At 45.9% G+C, this 16,416-nt stretch overlaps 1 protein-coding gene across 1 annotated transcript in view; it reads right to left on the bottom strand.

The window, feature by feature from the left end:
* The window catches only part of PHLPP1 (PH domain and leucine rich repeat protein phosphatase 1), a 307,243-nt gene that overhangs the window by 82,144 nt on the left and 208,683 nt on the right, over window positions 1–16,416 (bottom strand). The window contains exon 7 of the mRNA XM_006892758.1: window positions 7,862–8,028. Coding sequence (XP_006892820.1) covers window positions 7,862–8,028 — 167 coding nt within the window. The remainder of the gene's footprint in view (window positions 1–7,861; window positions 8,029–16,416) is intronic.

Below are 16,416 nucleotides of genomic sequence, written 5' to 3'. Positions count from 1 at the left end.
TGTAGAGCCCGTTTACAAGCTCTGGGAAAGCAGCTCATTCTTTGAGGGGGAGTCTGCAGCAGGAAGGAGAATGAAGTGGCTCCAAAGTTGACAGAACCTCAGAACCCCGCCAGGAAGGCAGCAAACACAGCCCTCCCCTGGACCCCTGCCTGCACACTCAGGGATCCAAAAACCCACTCCTCAATATTTAGATAAGACAGGAGGGGGGAAAATTATTCTCTGCCTCTGCTTCTCTAAAACGCAATCCCTGAGAAGCATGCAGGAGAGCTGCTTAAGTATAAATTTCACAGACACACAGAGAGAAAAGTAGGTGATTAAAATACATGGCCGATCAACCATCATACTGAGTAAATGGGCATAAAAACATGACACTAATGCTCGTGTGTGTGTGCACGCGTGCACACTTGTATCTTTTTCTGAACTACATGTTATTATTTTAATTCCTAGCATTCATATATATATATGCCTGTATGGGCATGGTTGGTGTGTGTGTGTGTGTGTGTGTGTGTGTGTGTGTGTGTGTGTGTGTAAATATACACATATAAGCAATACTAATTTGAAGATTTGGCCATTTTGAAACTTAGCAGAGGCTGGTCCGAGTGCAGTGGAGGTCACAACTAATTGATCACAGCCAGTTGAAACTTAGCAGAACACTCTTTCTGGCTACTGAGAATGAAACCTCCCAGCAGAATGTGGTGAGAAGAAACGGGTCTAAAGCAGAGCTTCTTCCCTCTGACCTGCCGATAGTCTCACCAGTTAGAGCCACCACAGGCCAATTCAATCGCCTCCTCTGACCACCTCATGCTTGAAGCAAGAACAAAACAGCTATCTCTTACTGCAGTGGGAAACATTAAAGTCTCCCACCATAAACAAATCAAAGCTATGGTTCTACACTAAAGCACGCAGAACACAGTAGAAGCAGAATTGCCCCCAAGAGGATGCAAGGCTGGGAGTCGGTACAGCAGCAGACTGCCACAGCATCCTCCTGCTCAGCAGCTGGTGGGTTTGAACTGCCAACCTTCTGAGTAGCAGCGAGGTGCTTAACTACTGTACTTTCATGAACCAAATTAAGCTGGCAAGCTTTACATTGTGTTTTCATAAAAGGAAAGCAGACAGACGTAAGAACATGCACTGTGATCCATTTTTATCAAGTACAAGAACAGGCAAGACTAACTAAGGGTGTCAGAAGTCAGCAGAGTGAATGGGGTAACCACAGGAGGGACACAGTGGACGGTCAGGGACTCCTGCCCACAGTTTCTCAAGGGCAAAACAGCTGTGTGTCTTTGCAGAGACTCATCCAATTATACACTGTATTTGTTCTCTTTTCTGTATTTTTGTTAACCTTACACAAACTATTTCAAAAAAGCAATATAGAGAGCAGGCCAGCCCCAGGTCTCCTCTACCATCCCAGCAGGAGACAAGTTATTCCCTGGAAAGACTGAGCCACAAACTCCCTGGTTCAACACGCACAGTGGAGGGCGCTGCCTGGGAGCGAGGGTCTGAGCAAAAAATCCCACAGGAAACCCAGTGACTACAGCCGAATCACATCCCTGAAATCACGCATTGAGGTGAGACGACTTGGGCAGAAGAGCAGAAGGATTCCCCCCAGGAAAGCAACACAGGCTGGGGAAAGGGTCCCAGTGAGACTGCAGTCACACCTGACAGGCTGGCAGGACAACTGTGCAGTTAGAACCCGGACCACAGACGCGTGGCGTGGGACTCCTGCTCAGTGACCCCTGGGAAATGGAACAGCGCACAAAGGTGTATCCTTAATTATTACATGTCTGACATAAATGTCAGAGACCACACAAATGGAAAAAAGGGAAATCAAGGCACTTCAGGGGAGGTGTGGTGAATGGGGGTGTGTGTGTGTTTCTACACACACATACATACACACACAGAGAGAGAGAGAGAGATCCCAGAATTGAACATGGCTAATGTGCTGGCTGCTAACAGAAAGCTGGGAATTTGCACACTAGTGGCCTAGTGGCAAGAAGGTGCACTGCAATCCCAAAGGCCTGAAGCTCGAGGCCACCAGCTGCTCCGTGGGAGTAGGTTGGGCAGTATCTTGAGGTACAACGAACCTCCTCTGAAAACCTGCTGGAAGGTCAGCTATGGGTTGGTTCTGACTCTACGGTACACAACAACAAGTAGAGATGACTCAGGACAAAGGCCTGGCAACCGGTTGTTGTTGTTGTTGTTATATGCCATCAAGTCACCTACGACTCACAGCAACTCCCCGTATAACAGCTCTGAACCCTGCTCTATTCTGAGCCAACCTTACTGTCTCCAACACACCTACCCCCATTACCCCAGTCACTGAGTCAATCCATCTCATCGAGGGTCTTCCTCCCTTGCGCTGTCCCTCCACCCTCCCAAGCATCTATTCCCCACAAAACCAGCCACTGAAAATATAACACAAGCAGCTCCACCCCGACGTAACTGGGGCTGCTGTGCATTGAAGTGGACTTGACTGCAGTTCAGATTTTGTTACTGTTTTATCTCTTTCTTTAGCTTGCAGTGTCTTTATCTGTTTTGACATCATGGATAAGAGTCTCTTCATAGAACGAGTTAGGAAGTTATTTCCTTGTTTAAAAGTTTAAACAAGAATGGAATCTGACTCGCAGCAACTCCATAAATAACAGATCAGAACCAGGCCCTGTCCTGCGTGCGCCATCCCCAGGCCCACTGATAGAGTCACTTTATCAGTCTATCTTGCCAAGATCAGTTCTTTTTTTAAGTATTTAATAGTGATGTCATCTAGCCCTGCCCTTTGGGGTTTTTTTTTGCTGGGCTTTGATTATTGATTCAATGCCATCATTTTTTATATATATCTAGGGAAATTTTTTATTTTTTCCTGAATGAATTTAGATAATGTGTGTGTTTCTTGATAGATATACACAGACCCTGATGCCATTGTGATAACATGTCAGACTGCTAGTCAAAAGGGTGGCAGTTCAACTCCGCAAGCTGTTCTGCAGAAGAAAGACGAGCTGTCTCTTCCTGTTAAGATTTCTAGCCCCGGCAGCCTACTGGACAGAAGCCAGGAGAAGGATTTGGCTTGATAGTGGAGGTCAAGGGAAGAAGGGAGGATATGATATCAGCGTAAGAGAAATAACATGCCAGGCTTTTTAAAATAAAAAAACAAGGCAAAACCAAGAAAGATGCAAAACTCTAGCCAAGAAATACTGCAGGTGGACCGTAGAGGACAACAGCAGCGGTGGGCAGTCCTCCAAAGTTCCTGCAACAGTCCCAGTGGGCACTGGGGCAGAGGACGTGTGCTGAGGAGTGGGGAACTGAGGAGGTCAAGAGCGCACAGTGGTTCAAGACAGACAGAAAGGGACCCGGCCAGTGTTAACAGGCACCATGGGCTGTGAGTCCTAGGGAAGTATTCCACACCCCAAGTAAGTAATTATTTGTCACCTTAGACTTTCATGGCTTTATTCCACAAACACTAGCCCTTCAGGCATAGCACAGCCCTGTGCATGCTTTAGTTTGAAGTTTTAGGGATGATAATGATTAGCTTTTTCAAATGTAAACATATTTTCCTCTAATTCTTTTATATTTTTAATAAGACAGTAAGCAAATACTTAAAACACTATTCAGGCCACTTCCTAAGCAAATTCTTCTAAAGTTTTTAATTTAGTGTACCACCCACCTCATCTCAAACGTGAAGGCACTGGTTAAATGGATTCTAAACTCCCTTCTGTTTGAGGCTATCAAGATTCTGTAGAATGATATAAACTTTTTTTCTTTTTGCTGTCAACAACAGAAGTGCAGAAATATTAAAAAAAATTAAAATAATCCCAAGCCTCATAAACAGATTGTATTTTGATGCAACCTTTAAGCAAAAAACAATACTAACTTTTTAGACAGAAATTTCAGTACAAACACTAATATCAACACAAACTGTTGTTGTTGTTGCTAGGAGCTGTTGAGTTGGCTCTGATTCAGAGATCCTATGTACAATAGAATGAATCTCTGCTCAGTTCTGCCCCATCCACACAGGCTTTGCCACATTCGAGCCCACTGCTCCTGTCACTGTGCCAATCCACTCATTCAAGGTCTTCTTCATAAAACCCTCCAAGGTAAAAACTGCACTTTCATTGTATCTGCTATTAGATATCAAAAGAACTATACGCTTATTGAAGTTCCCACTGCCTGTGTACCTTAGTCAATGAAGCATAAAGCCATCCTGGAATTTACTATTCTCGGACACCCAGCTGCAGTAAATATACACACATATACACATACACACACACATAAAGGTCAACACCAGTTTTACTTAAGATTGTCTCTGTGGTGCAGGAAAGTTTATTTTTATTACATCTTGATGTCTGAGTATACTTTTTTAACTTTCTGGGTAATAAAATGGGAATCACTATTAAAGACTTTGGCAAACAAATGAATGATGGCTATCTCAAAGAAACCTTGGGGCCACGATTTGAGCTATGAGCAGAACTAGTGAGAATTTTCAATGCAACACTGTTTTCACTATGAGAATAGCTGGCACTCTATGGTTATTCAGAGTTGGGTATCTGGTAGACATTTCCTCAAAACGGAGAGAAATGAGAATGCCATTTCAAGAAAAACAACTGGTGGAATTTGTTGCCAATGACACCATTCAAGCTTTCAATTAAAATCTTTCAAAACTTGTATTTAGAGTCAGCTTGACAACTTTCTGGTATTTAAGGACTTTTCTAATGAGACTGGTGGTGATATTAACAAATGTGATTTTCATATAGTGAAATCTGTTAACTTTTGGAATCTCTAGGCTACTTAATGAGCCAGTCATTTCCAAAGGACTGGTAATCAATTTATCAATGCTATGCATGGGTAAAGTGCAGGAAACATCAATGGAAATATTCAGATCGACTTGGCAGCTTTTAGGTTGCTGGGGTGTCAAAGTTTATCATTCAAAATGGCACTGACTAACTGTTCATTTTGTGCTGAAGTATTTCTTTTATTAAGGAGAGAGGATTAGGGTGGGATACAGGTCCATCCTACTAGGATCTTACAGAAGACCATGGGGCCTCAGTACTTGCTCTCTCATTGAGATGTCCACTTTCCAGGCGCACTTGAAGCAACAGTATACAATGCTCACCTGTCTCTACATTACAGATAGGCCTGCATCATCCCCAGTCATATGACTCATTCTCCAGATGGGTCTGAGTCTCTGTGAGCCCTTCCAGCAAAGAACCAAACACAAGGGACATAGAAGAGGGGGGAACTGAAGGAAGGAGGGATTGCTGATATCACAAGTCGTTATACAGCAAATCAAACATCTGGGAAAATGTTGATATCAGAAATCCTGGAGATATACAGCAAATCAAACATCTGGGACAATGCTGACTTCTTGTAACCGGTCTGCTACCCATTTTAGCAGAACAAATTATGAATACAGTTGCACACTGGAGCTAATGATCACTTGCAGTTGCCATAACACAAGGTGCCAAGACAATGTTCTACATCTACTTCGGTGAACACTGACTGAGGTCATTGTGAGGTCACCTAACATCCAACCATGGATCTCCCTGCCACCTCCCATCCTGACCAAAGAAAAGTGAAGAAAAGCAAAGACATGGAAACAATTAGCCCGATGGACGAAAGGACCCCTAAAAGCCCAGCTTTGGTGACCCTGAGACTAGAACTAGATGGTGCACCACCACCATTGCTGACCACTCTGAAAAGGATTACAATAGTATGTCCTGGATCAAGTGGAAGAAAACTGTGGAATAAAACTCAAAATCGTAAAAAAAAAAAAAGACCAGCCTGCTGTTCTGACGGAGACCATGGTCCTCTTCACTCTCCAAGTCTGGAACTGAATTCACTGCCATGCACAGCTCTGAGCTCAGCAAATGACAGGGTTACGAGGGGACAATAACAGTAGGGAGGCGCACACTCCACCCTCCTTAGAAGAATCAATCCTACAAAATCAAAAGGGTAGTACTTGCTGAAAGTGAAAGCTCAGAAGGCAGGAAGACAGAGGGGGGAAAAGATGAATGGAAGAGGTGGGAAGAGTGATGCTAAACTGTGGGGATTGTAACCTACACTACGGAACAAAGTGCTCTGTAAATACCTACCTGCATCACAATTTAAAAGTAAATGCCCACTTGTCCAATTTTGGTCCATTATCAAAGAATAGCCACAATTATCTGAAAACACAATTTCCAGTTAAATATTTCTCCTCTTTTCCAACTACATACCTGTGTAAGTTTTACAGTAAAAATTTATTAGGTTAAATTTTTTTCTCAACATAGATAACTAGAAACACAAAATCACAATAGTTAATTACCATAGCTTAATCTCTGATTTTATTATTATGTTGTTGCTATTGACTGCCTTCGAGGGGAGCATGACTCATAGCGACCCTATGAACAAAAGGCCTGAAGCCCCTCTACAACTATCGACATTTATCAAAGTTGATAAGAGTTTCCAGAGGCATGTAGTTTAGGAAGTGGATGCCACTCTCACTTCCAAATATCAATTTTATTATAGTCATTTAATAAAAAATGAGCAATTCATTATTTACTTAAAATAGTTATATTCCTGCAACAAATATGAGGCTTAATTTACTACCGTAACTGACCTCTTTCCTCAAACGAAGTTTCATGTTTTTAAATATATTCTAGACATATCCAAGTCCATCCTTTCTGTCTACTTTTAAAGAAACAGATCCTATTTATGTAACTACGACATATGTGTACACATCACTCAGGTGACACAGTGCTAATGGATTTAAATTTAGGCCTTAAATTTATAACAAAATGTCCTGTGTTTGAAACACTGACTTTTATGTATTTCAAAAGAAACCATCTGATCAAACCCCTGTGGTTTAGAAGTAACGCATTAAAGGTCATTAACTTTCACAGCTGTACTTGTAGGTAGGCTCTTGGAGGCAGAAATGATTTGAAGAAGCTGTTCTTGAGTGAAGAGCACAGGTAGAGTGGATTTTGTGTCGGGCTATGAATGGAAAGGTCGTGGTTTCTATGCACCGGCTGTTCTGAGGGAGAAGGATGAGGCAGTCGGGTCCTCTTAAGACGAACATCTTCAGAAGCCCTGTGGAAGGGGCCACCACAACAGAGCTGACTCTGCATCAGTGGACTTGGGGTTTGGTTCTTTTATTTAAAAAAACAAAAAAAGGAGCTCTGGTGGCCTAGTGGCAAGACGCTGCACTGCTTTCCCAGAGGTACGCGGTTCAAATCCACCAGATGCTCTGCTGGAGAAAGGGGGGGGGCAATCCTCTCCTGTACCAGTCAGATCTGAACGGTACACGTAAAAATAATACAATAAAGTTTTTTTAAAAAAATAAAATAAATTCTTTTTTGTGGGTGTGCCATCAAACCAGATGCTCTGCTGGATTTGAACCGCATACCTCTGGGGTTGCAGTGCAGCTTCTTGCCACTAGGCCACCAGAGCTCCCTGGGATTTGGTTCTTATACAAATTTATACAGTAAATAAGTATCACAGACAGTTAATTTCAAAGGAAGGACCCTTTGAAAAAGAACCTCCTCAGAATGAAAATGAATAAATGTCCTAAACAAAATCCCATTACGTGATCCTTTGAAAGAGAAACTAATTTTTAAAGAGAATTTTTAATTCAAGAAATGTATTTCCCTCCCTATAACCGTCCATGGAGCACTGGTGACACAGTGGTTTAAGGCATTCAGCTCCTAAATGAAAGGCCGCCAGGTGGAACCCACCAGCCCCCCGTGGGAGAAAGCCAAGGCAGTCGGCTTTCGTGGAGATTACACCCGGGGGAATCCTACAGGCAGGGAAGTTCTCCGTGGTCCTACAGGGTTAAGCGGGGTCGACGGGATGCGGTGGGTCTGGAATCGCCCACCCGTTTCTGCCCTCTTACCTCTGCAGTTCGCTGAGCCCTCGGGCAGCGGGCAGGCTGGGGTTCTGCCCAAGGAAGTTCTGCTTTAGATTGAGATGAGTGAGGTCTTGGCTGTAGAAGAGGTTGGCAGGCAGGTGCTCCAGGCTACAACATGAGAGGTCCACTGAGCTAATACGCTGTGAGGCAACCTGACGGGGGACAGAAACACAGGTTAATTTTCACCCGATCCACCTATCCTAACACAACATCCTGTAGGAATGAGGGGAACTATTTGGAAACAGACACACTATGCAAGTATCACTATTCAGTCAAATGCTACTTAGGCAAGTGCCACTATTAACTTGAATTCTACTGGTTTCAGTAAATAGCCACTTGGTATGAAATTGAGGAAAGCTTCACTTGGCTTGAAAGGGGACAGAAAGCAGAGGTTCTACACAGACTGTGTCAGTCGCCTAGGACAGGAGCGGGGTTACCAAGAACAGAGACTGTGATCTTGGTAATCTCCAAGTGGAGCATTATACCCCTGAACACACCCCAGTCAAGAGGATGCAAAAAGAATACCGAGCCGTGAGCTCATATCGAGGAGAGAGACACTGACATGCGAACGGACTCTATGACAGATGCACAGAACATAGAGGATGATAGAGGACAGCAGCTTTGAGTGAGGGCGACACGCATGACCCTCATCACACCACTGCTCTGAATCCAACTCCACGACCTCCTTGCCATAAACACGTGACGTTCCCTCTCCCAGGCGTTGCTTATACATCATTCTGCTTTGCATTATCTGAGTAGTCTAAGCTCAATTTACTTTCAGTCTAACCATTTGTCCAGATGTCCGCTGCCCTCCTGCCATGGCTGTAACTACAGATTACTGACCAATCAGCACTCTGGAGACAGAACGGGCAGTGGGCACTGGCCTTCTCAGAGCGCCAACACCCCAGACCTGCAGTACCATGTAAAGTCAGTGCACCTGCCTTCAGCCCCTGGACCTGTCTTGGTTCCTTCCCTCCTTCACGGACAACTACGAGTGTAGGGAAATCCGTTTCTCTTGGTTCCTCAAATTAAAATTCCGATTCTTTAGAAACTACCATTGGGACCATCATTCTAAGACCTGGACGGATTCTCCCACCTGTTCTCTCATCTTTCAAAGCTCTCTGGCAGAGAACTGTCCTCACCTGCCACCTCTTTGATCTCCTTTCCTATTACTCATCTCCAGGTTTCTCTTCCCTAATTTAGAGAGTGGGGGGACCAGTCCTCAGAAGCATGGGGTTCACCTCCCCATTCCCCCCACATGAGCCGAGTGTACCTGAGGAGACCACAATGCCCTAGTTCAGGTCTCTCAACCTGAAGAACAGGCAGAAGAAGAATGCCTCCCTCCAGTCCTGGCCCAGGAAATACGCTCCGATAAACCTTAACAGCGATAGCACTATTATGACTGACTGTTTCCAAGTAGAATGATTCACACATTTTACCCCATTGGAACTCAAATTCTCCTAATGCTGAAAAGGTATTGCGGCGTAAACATGCATAAAACATATTCTGTTAATGGCACATTTGCAATGAGAAAGCAATTACTGTGCACACAAGGAAGCCATGAGGATACGGGGATGAAAGAGGCCCGATGGGATGCAACTAAAAAAATTTTAAAAAGGAAGTCTGCATGTGCATTTAGCAATCTCATCTTTCCTTGGATTTTTTTCACCATGTAACACCTAAGGGAAGAGAAATTTCAACACCGGAGCCCTCTTCATATATACTCACAGATGTATGAAGAGCCGGACTCTGGCTCGGTCTGCAGGTGAGGCACAAAACAGCAGTTCACATGCGAATGCCTGGCAGGAACCTGGTCATGGGATGACCAGGGGGGATATTATGCTGAGCGGTGGACACATTCACTCAAACACACACACGGAGCATCAGAGATGTGCCAGACACCACAGAAAACCAGACAGAGGCACGAGACAAGCTCTGGCCCTAACAGAGTTTACCCAGAGATACAGGAGGCAATTAAGATCTTAAGATCCCATCTTACAGATGTCACTAGGCTAAAAGCAAGGCACAGACCATCTGAAGACAGAATGTCCTAGTCCAGACGTGAAGCTCAAGAGAAGAGCTATGCTTGTTTGCAGCCCTGAGTCTTTGTCTCTCTGCCAACCCTCAAAGGCTGCTGACTCCCGATGAGAGCTATGAACGGTATCCTGACGCTGGCCGCAGGGACACGACTGCAACCCCAGTGGGGGCAATCAGCATCCCCCAGCCCCACCCAAGGACAATGCACTGCACTCTGAAGCCAGAGAGAGAGACTCCACAGCCTAGAGAGGAAGGTAAAAAAAAACCGAACTAGATGCATGCTTTAACCTGGACAGGTGAGAAAGCAAGCAGCAGAATATCACCTATGGTATGAAGCACTTCAAGGACAATAGTTTTAACATAAACCTGCAGTCATTCCACATATATTGTGTATGAATAGTTACAATAAAACCTTAAAGCCCTACACTGGCCAAGTCATGTATGAACGACAGCGACGTTCTCTGGAAAGGTATGAAAAATGGAGCCAGGAAGGACAACACAGGGCATGCTGAACTTGTTATGCTTGTTTTGACGGATTACACTTGAACATTAAGAAAACAAAAGTCCTCATCAGAACCTCAAGATAGAGAAACACTGAAGTTGCCAATCTTTTATTTGGATCCACAATCAACACCCATGGTAGCAGCAGTCAAGAAGTCAAGATCAAGAAGCTGTCAAGGTAAATCAGCTGTCAAGGACCTCCTTAAAGTGCCGGTGCAGAGACATCAGTGCACCTAACCCAAGCCATGGCATTTTCAGTTGCTTCACATGTACGTGAAATTCTGGCAATAAATAAGGAAGACCAAGGAAAAATGAATGCCTTTAAATTGTGGTGCTGGCTAAGATTATGGACTATCCCACGGGCCAGCCAAAGAACAGGCAACTATCTCAGAGGCCGTGCAACCAGTGCTCTTTGGAGGCAAAGATGGTGAGACGTCTTCTCACACACTCTGGGCGTGTTGTCAGAGGGGCCAGCCCTTGGTCATGCTGGGAAAGTCGAGGGTCAGAGAAAGCGAGGAAGCCCCTCAACATGGTAGACTGGCGTGGTCACAGGACAAGGGGCAGGGCAGCCACGGTGAGGCTCATACAGGCCAGGAGGACAGGTGCTGTTTCCACATGGGGTTGCTATGAGTCAGAGCTGACAGGGCGCCTCCACCACCACCATCACCAGGAGGCACAGCAACATGAGCCTGCCCCCTGCAGACAAAGGTTCCCTTAGTCCTTTGTGGGGTGTGGAACGATGGCTCCCCAAAAGATTATACACATTCTGATCACTAGAATCTGTGAAAATTACCTTCCATGGCAAAGATCTGACTAACTTTCAGGTGAGCAGCTGGGGGACTTATCCTTGAAAATCCTGCTTGGTCCCAATACAATCCCAGTTCTCCTTCTAAGAGGGGACAGACGGTGTTTGAGAGAGAAGGGGAGGAGGCAATAGGACCATGGATGCAGAGCCTGGAAGATGAGGTGAACTCAGTGGAGGTGGACACGGACGTGATGCTGACACAAGCCAAGGATCACCTGTATTCTCCCAGGTTCTCTGTCAGAGACTTCAGAGGGAGCACAGCTCTCCTGACACCCCAATTTCCAGCTGTGGTCTCCAACATGGGCAGGGTTACACTGCTATGGCTTTAAGGCTCCAGGGATTTTTCCATAGTACTTCTCACTATTATTTACATACCATGATTACTGAGTATTACTACCATCAGTACCAGTAAACATAAGCATAAGTGCTTCAGTGTACACATGCACACGTGTGGGCACGCGTGCGCGCACACACACACAGACAGACAGACAGACACACACACACACACACACACACACACACACAGAGACAGAGACACACACAGTGAGAGAGAAAGAAAAGAGTGAGAAAGGGATAGATCCTTGCCCTCTTTAAACAACAATGGATTCAAAACACTGTAACCATCATGGTATAGAACCAGGCAGCATGACAATTTGCTTTCCCTAAAGTCTTAAGAGTGTCTAACACCAAAGACTGTGGCTTTGACTGCGAGCTACTTGAGAAGCAAAGAGAAGGTCTGAGATGTGACCTGATCACCTTCCAACACAGTATCACGCCCTCATTTCCTTACTTGGTGTCTTCGAGGTGTGCGTAGTGTAAGCTTCATAAAACCAAAACCCAAAAGGCCAAACCCATGGTCACCGAGTCCACAGAGATTCACAGTGACCCCACTGGACAGGGCAGAGCTCCTCCTACATCTGGGGCGACCCACCCTGCAGAAACAGGCTGTCACATCTCTCTCCAGTGGGGCAGCTAGTGGGTTCAAACTGTTAACCTGTCAGCTGGCAGCCAAGGCTTTACCCTCTGTGCCATCACGGAACTTAGGATTCAGGCAGGTACGGGTTTCTGTCAATGTGTTTCACTGACAGAGCCTCATTATTTCCCAATCAAAAAGACTTTCCAAAGAATGGCCACTGGGTCCCTTTCTAACCCTTCCTTCTCACCAGCTAGCTGACGCATCTAATGCATTCTCTCACATGTTTATTTTGAAGAAGATGAATTCGATTTCGGCTGAAGCCTCACACTAAGTACTCTCTTTGCACACCTAAGAGGCAACGATGAAAACACCAAGCTGAATGGGATTCCTTTCTTCATTGCGGGCTACAAGCTGTTCTGTTGCAAACAAGGGGAGGAAACCCAGCAGCCAGGCTCCGGCCAACGAGAGCAGTCTCCCGGGAGTGGTGGGAGACGCAGCAGCATCGACAGTGAGGCGATCAATTAAGCGAGCTGCCAAGGTGACCACAAAAGCTGTCAAGCCTGGCCTTGCTGCCCAGTTCCGTGTCCTGGCAACAGAGAGAAAGGCTGAAGTGCTTCCTCCAGACCCAAGTGGGCACATCAGGAACCCACCACAAAGAGATGAAGAACTCACTAGAAAATTTTGCTGGATTCTCAAAAGAAAAAAAATAAAATCAGAAAGCTTTGTCAGCTGGGCTTTCCAAGGAGGCAATGACCCGCCTACACAGAAGCTATTAAAATCAAGACTTCTCAAAATAAGAAAGTCTTAACAGCAATAAAATTAAGTCAGAAAGCAACCATGCCATCAGACCAAGTGATCTTTATATTATGCTAGATTTTCTCTTCCCCAGGATCAAGCATAACTATACAAATAGCTAATACTTAAATAGGGTGCTCTGGTGGTCTAGTAGGAAGGAGATGTACAGCCAACGCAAAGGCACATGGTTCAAATCCACCAGCTGCTCCATGGGGGAGAGATGGGCTGACAGGTGGAGGTGGGCACGGCTTACTTGGTAGAACGGAAACACTTTCTAATGCTGGTCCGGGGCCTGAAAGAACTGAGTCGTTCTCCAGTATCCTGAGTGTTTCCAATCTGAACTGTAACAAGTTATTTCCATAATAAACCTCCTAATTGTGTGTGTGGCAGGGATGAGGAAAGACAGACAGACATTAGTGATGTCCTAATAAAGGTGCAAAGAGCCCTGGTAATGCACCAGGTTAGCACTTGGCTTCGAACTGAAAGGTCAGTGGTCTGAACCCACCAGGAACTCCTCGGGAGAAAACGCCTGGTGGTCTGTTCTGCAGAGATGACAGTTGTCAAGGGAACACGACAGGCGGCTCTGCTCTGCCACATGGGGTCACCATGGTGCACCACAAGAGGGGGGTGTCAAGACGTCCATTTCAAACTTCGTAATTCTTCCTGAAATGCCAGTATCTTACCATTTCTTTGCCTTAAAAGATTAAGTGGCATGAGAAATAAAATCTATAAATTGATCTTTGCTTGTAAAAGAGGCAATGGGACAAACCACAGGAAGACCTACAGAGACAACAGAATCGGGGGAAACAGCATCTGGGAGGCAGAAATGAACCACGGTTTCAGGTCTAGGGGCAGCAAGGTACCAATCAAAACACAGCTGTAGAACTCAAGCATAAGAGTGTGAAGAGATCAACGGGTCTCAGAGAAAACAATGTGCTCAGGCAGAGAGAGTGCAGAAGATGCTGTCTTAGCGCCCAGCAGGAAACCCTCCCTCTCCACGCGATGGGACATGGGACGTCAGGGGGAAGAGGGAGGGACAGGCATGCTCGTGGCCACTCTGAAAACTTCACCGACCCAGTCAGAATGCATTTATCATCTGTCCTTATGAAATAAGGACCACATTTCAACACTCGAGTGATGTGGTGTCTTCGACAGCTCAGCCTCTTGGAGGTACAACTGAACAGCAACACAATGATGCATGTGTAGTGTTGCGATGAGGGCCACGAGGCTCCGTGCAAACCATGAGGACTGCGAGAGCCCTGGGAGGTGAAGGGCGCATGTGTGTGCAGAGCAGAGACCTGGGGGCCCTTGGATGAGGGGATGAGGGGTGGGGGCTCGCTGCAGAGCCCGGACTGGAGCCGTGGACCTGGCACCTCCCTCGTGATGAGTCCAGCTGGCTGTAGGGATGCAGGAGGAGGATGGCACCAACAGCCTTGCCAAACTCCGGCCAGTGTTCTCCTGACATTTATCTGCCCTACACACACATAAACCCCATTGTGTTTCTCAGCAACAACAGAGAATAGAGCTCAGCTTGGGTGGAGATCAAATCCAAATGCAGAGTTCCTTCCCCATTTCCTCACTGGCAGAAAACTCATAAACAACCTCCATATGTGTAAGCCTGAGATGGTTCCTCAGAGTGCACGGTGGTGGCAGCCCTCCAGAGGCGGCCTCTCCTTGACACGAGGAGGACTGGGACCACTAACCACAAAAACTCACATCCCAACCTTCCACTCAAAGACACTGCGAGACTATTTATCCACTAATACTCTGCTACTTGAGATAAGGTATCGTTTAAATAAGACAAAGTTTGACAGATAAGTCACAAGTTTAGCACTGGAAGGTCAAGGATGTTTGATATGAATTACACTGGTATTTTTGTTGATGTTAATGCCAACATTTCCTAAATTCTAAATCAAACCAAGGGGTAGAAGAACTTACTTCAGAGCAGCTGCACAAGATGAATATTCTAGGTTAAAATAGGAAGCCTTCCAAAATAGGTAACGGGAGTAGACTGCTGAGGACACACAGGTTTACACTGGTTTAAATCTTCTGGATAAAAAGATTTAATTTCAAAATCTAATAAAACACACACAGCGATCAGGCTGATCATAGATACTTCTTGCTGTGTGTGGTGTCGCGTCAACTCATAGTGAGCCCATGAACAGCAGATCTGAACCCTGACTTATCCTGTGCCATCCTCACAATCTCACTTGAATCCACTGCTGCAGTCACTGTGTCAATCCATCCGGTTCAAGGGCTTCCTCTCTTTCATTGACCCTCTACCTTTCCAAGCATGTATCCCTCTCCAAAGAACAGCCTCTCCTAGCAACATTAATGTCAGACCAATTAGCCATGAATTAGACAATTAGCCAATGTGAGACCAGGTAAGCCATCAGTTAGACAACCAGAAACCAACATTCTCTGTCTTTGGTACTGAAGACATTTCCGATTTCTTGAATGGTTATGAGCCATCACATAAGAATGTCATGATCAATACCTGGAGGGTCTATCAGTCACGTCAGCAGCACCTCCAGCCAGCAGAGTGTATGATAAACCCCTTTATTTCAATACAAAAGGCACCCTTGTGGCACAGTGTGGCCCATGGTGCACTGCTAACCAAAGCCTGGGGTCCAATCCACCAGCCACGCCGAGAAAGATGGGGAGTTTCGTCTCACGGAAGTTTACACCCTTAGGAACCAGGGGAATTAACTCCAGTGGGTCTGGGCACTGCACTGTGGAGCTGCCTGGCTTCTGTGGACACTTGGGCAGCAGCATTTTATCATCTCCAACAACATCACTGCTGTTAAAGGAACCTTTTGTTTTCAGTCCCTGTTCATTTAAGTCACTGTAAAAGGAGCTTGAGTAGTTCAGTGGCTACATTCTGGGCTGCCAACCACGAAGCTGGCAGTTCAAACACAGCAGACACTTGCTGAGAGAAAGAAAGAGCAGTCGGCTTCCAGAAAAACCCAGAGCCTTGGAAACGCTTAGGGCAGCTCTGCTCTGTCCTACAGAACTGCGAAGAGTCAGAATTGACACAAAGACAATTTTTGTTCTGTTTTGGGTTGGGAAGCCACTGTAAACACTAGCAGCACAAACAACAAAAAGGAGCCAGCCTGTAAGAGCAGCGGTTGGAGACCTTCCACTTCAAGCCCACCATCTGCAAATGGAGATGGTACCATCTCCTCACGAGAGACGCCCTGAAGCCCGACCATCTCCTCATAAGAGGCGCCCTGAAGCCTGACCAAGAAGCCTGACCACTGACCATCTCCTCACAAGAGGCACCCTGAAATCCGACCATCTCCTCACAAGAGGCACCCTGAAGCCCGACCATCTCCTCACAAGAGGCACCCTGAAGCCCGACCATCTCCTCACAAGACGCCCTGAAGCCTGATCATCTCATGAGAGGCGCCCTGAAGCCCAACCATCTCCTCATGAGAGGCACCCTAAAGCCTGACCAAGAAGCCTGACCACTGACCATCTCCTCAC

This window comes from Elephantulus edwardii, unplaced genomic scaffold, assembly GCF_000299155.1.
Source record: "Elephantulus edwardii isolate Elephantulus edwardi_28Jun2011 unplaced genomic scaffold, EleEdw1.0 scaffold00118, whole genome shotgun sequence".
NCBI lineage: Eukaryota > Metazoa > Chordata > Mammalia > Macroscelidea > Macroscelididae > Elephantulus > Elephantulus edwardii.
This window is presented reverse-complemented; position numbering and strand designations above follow the sequence as displayed.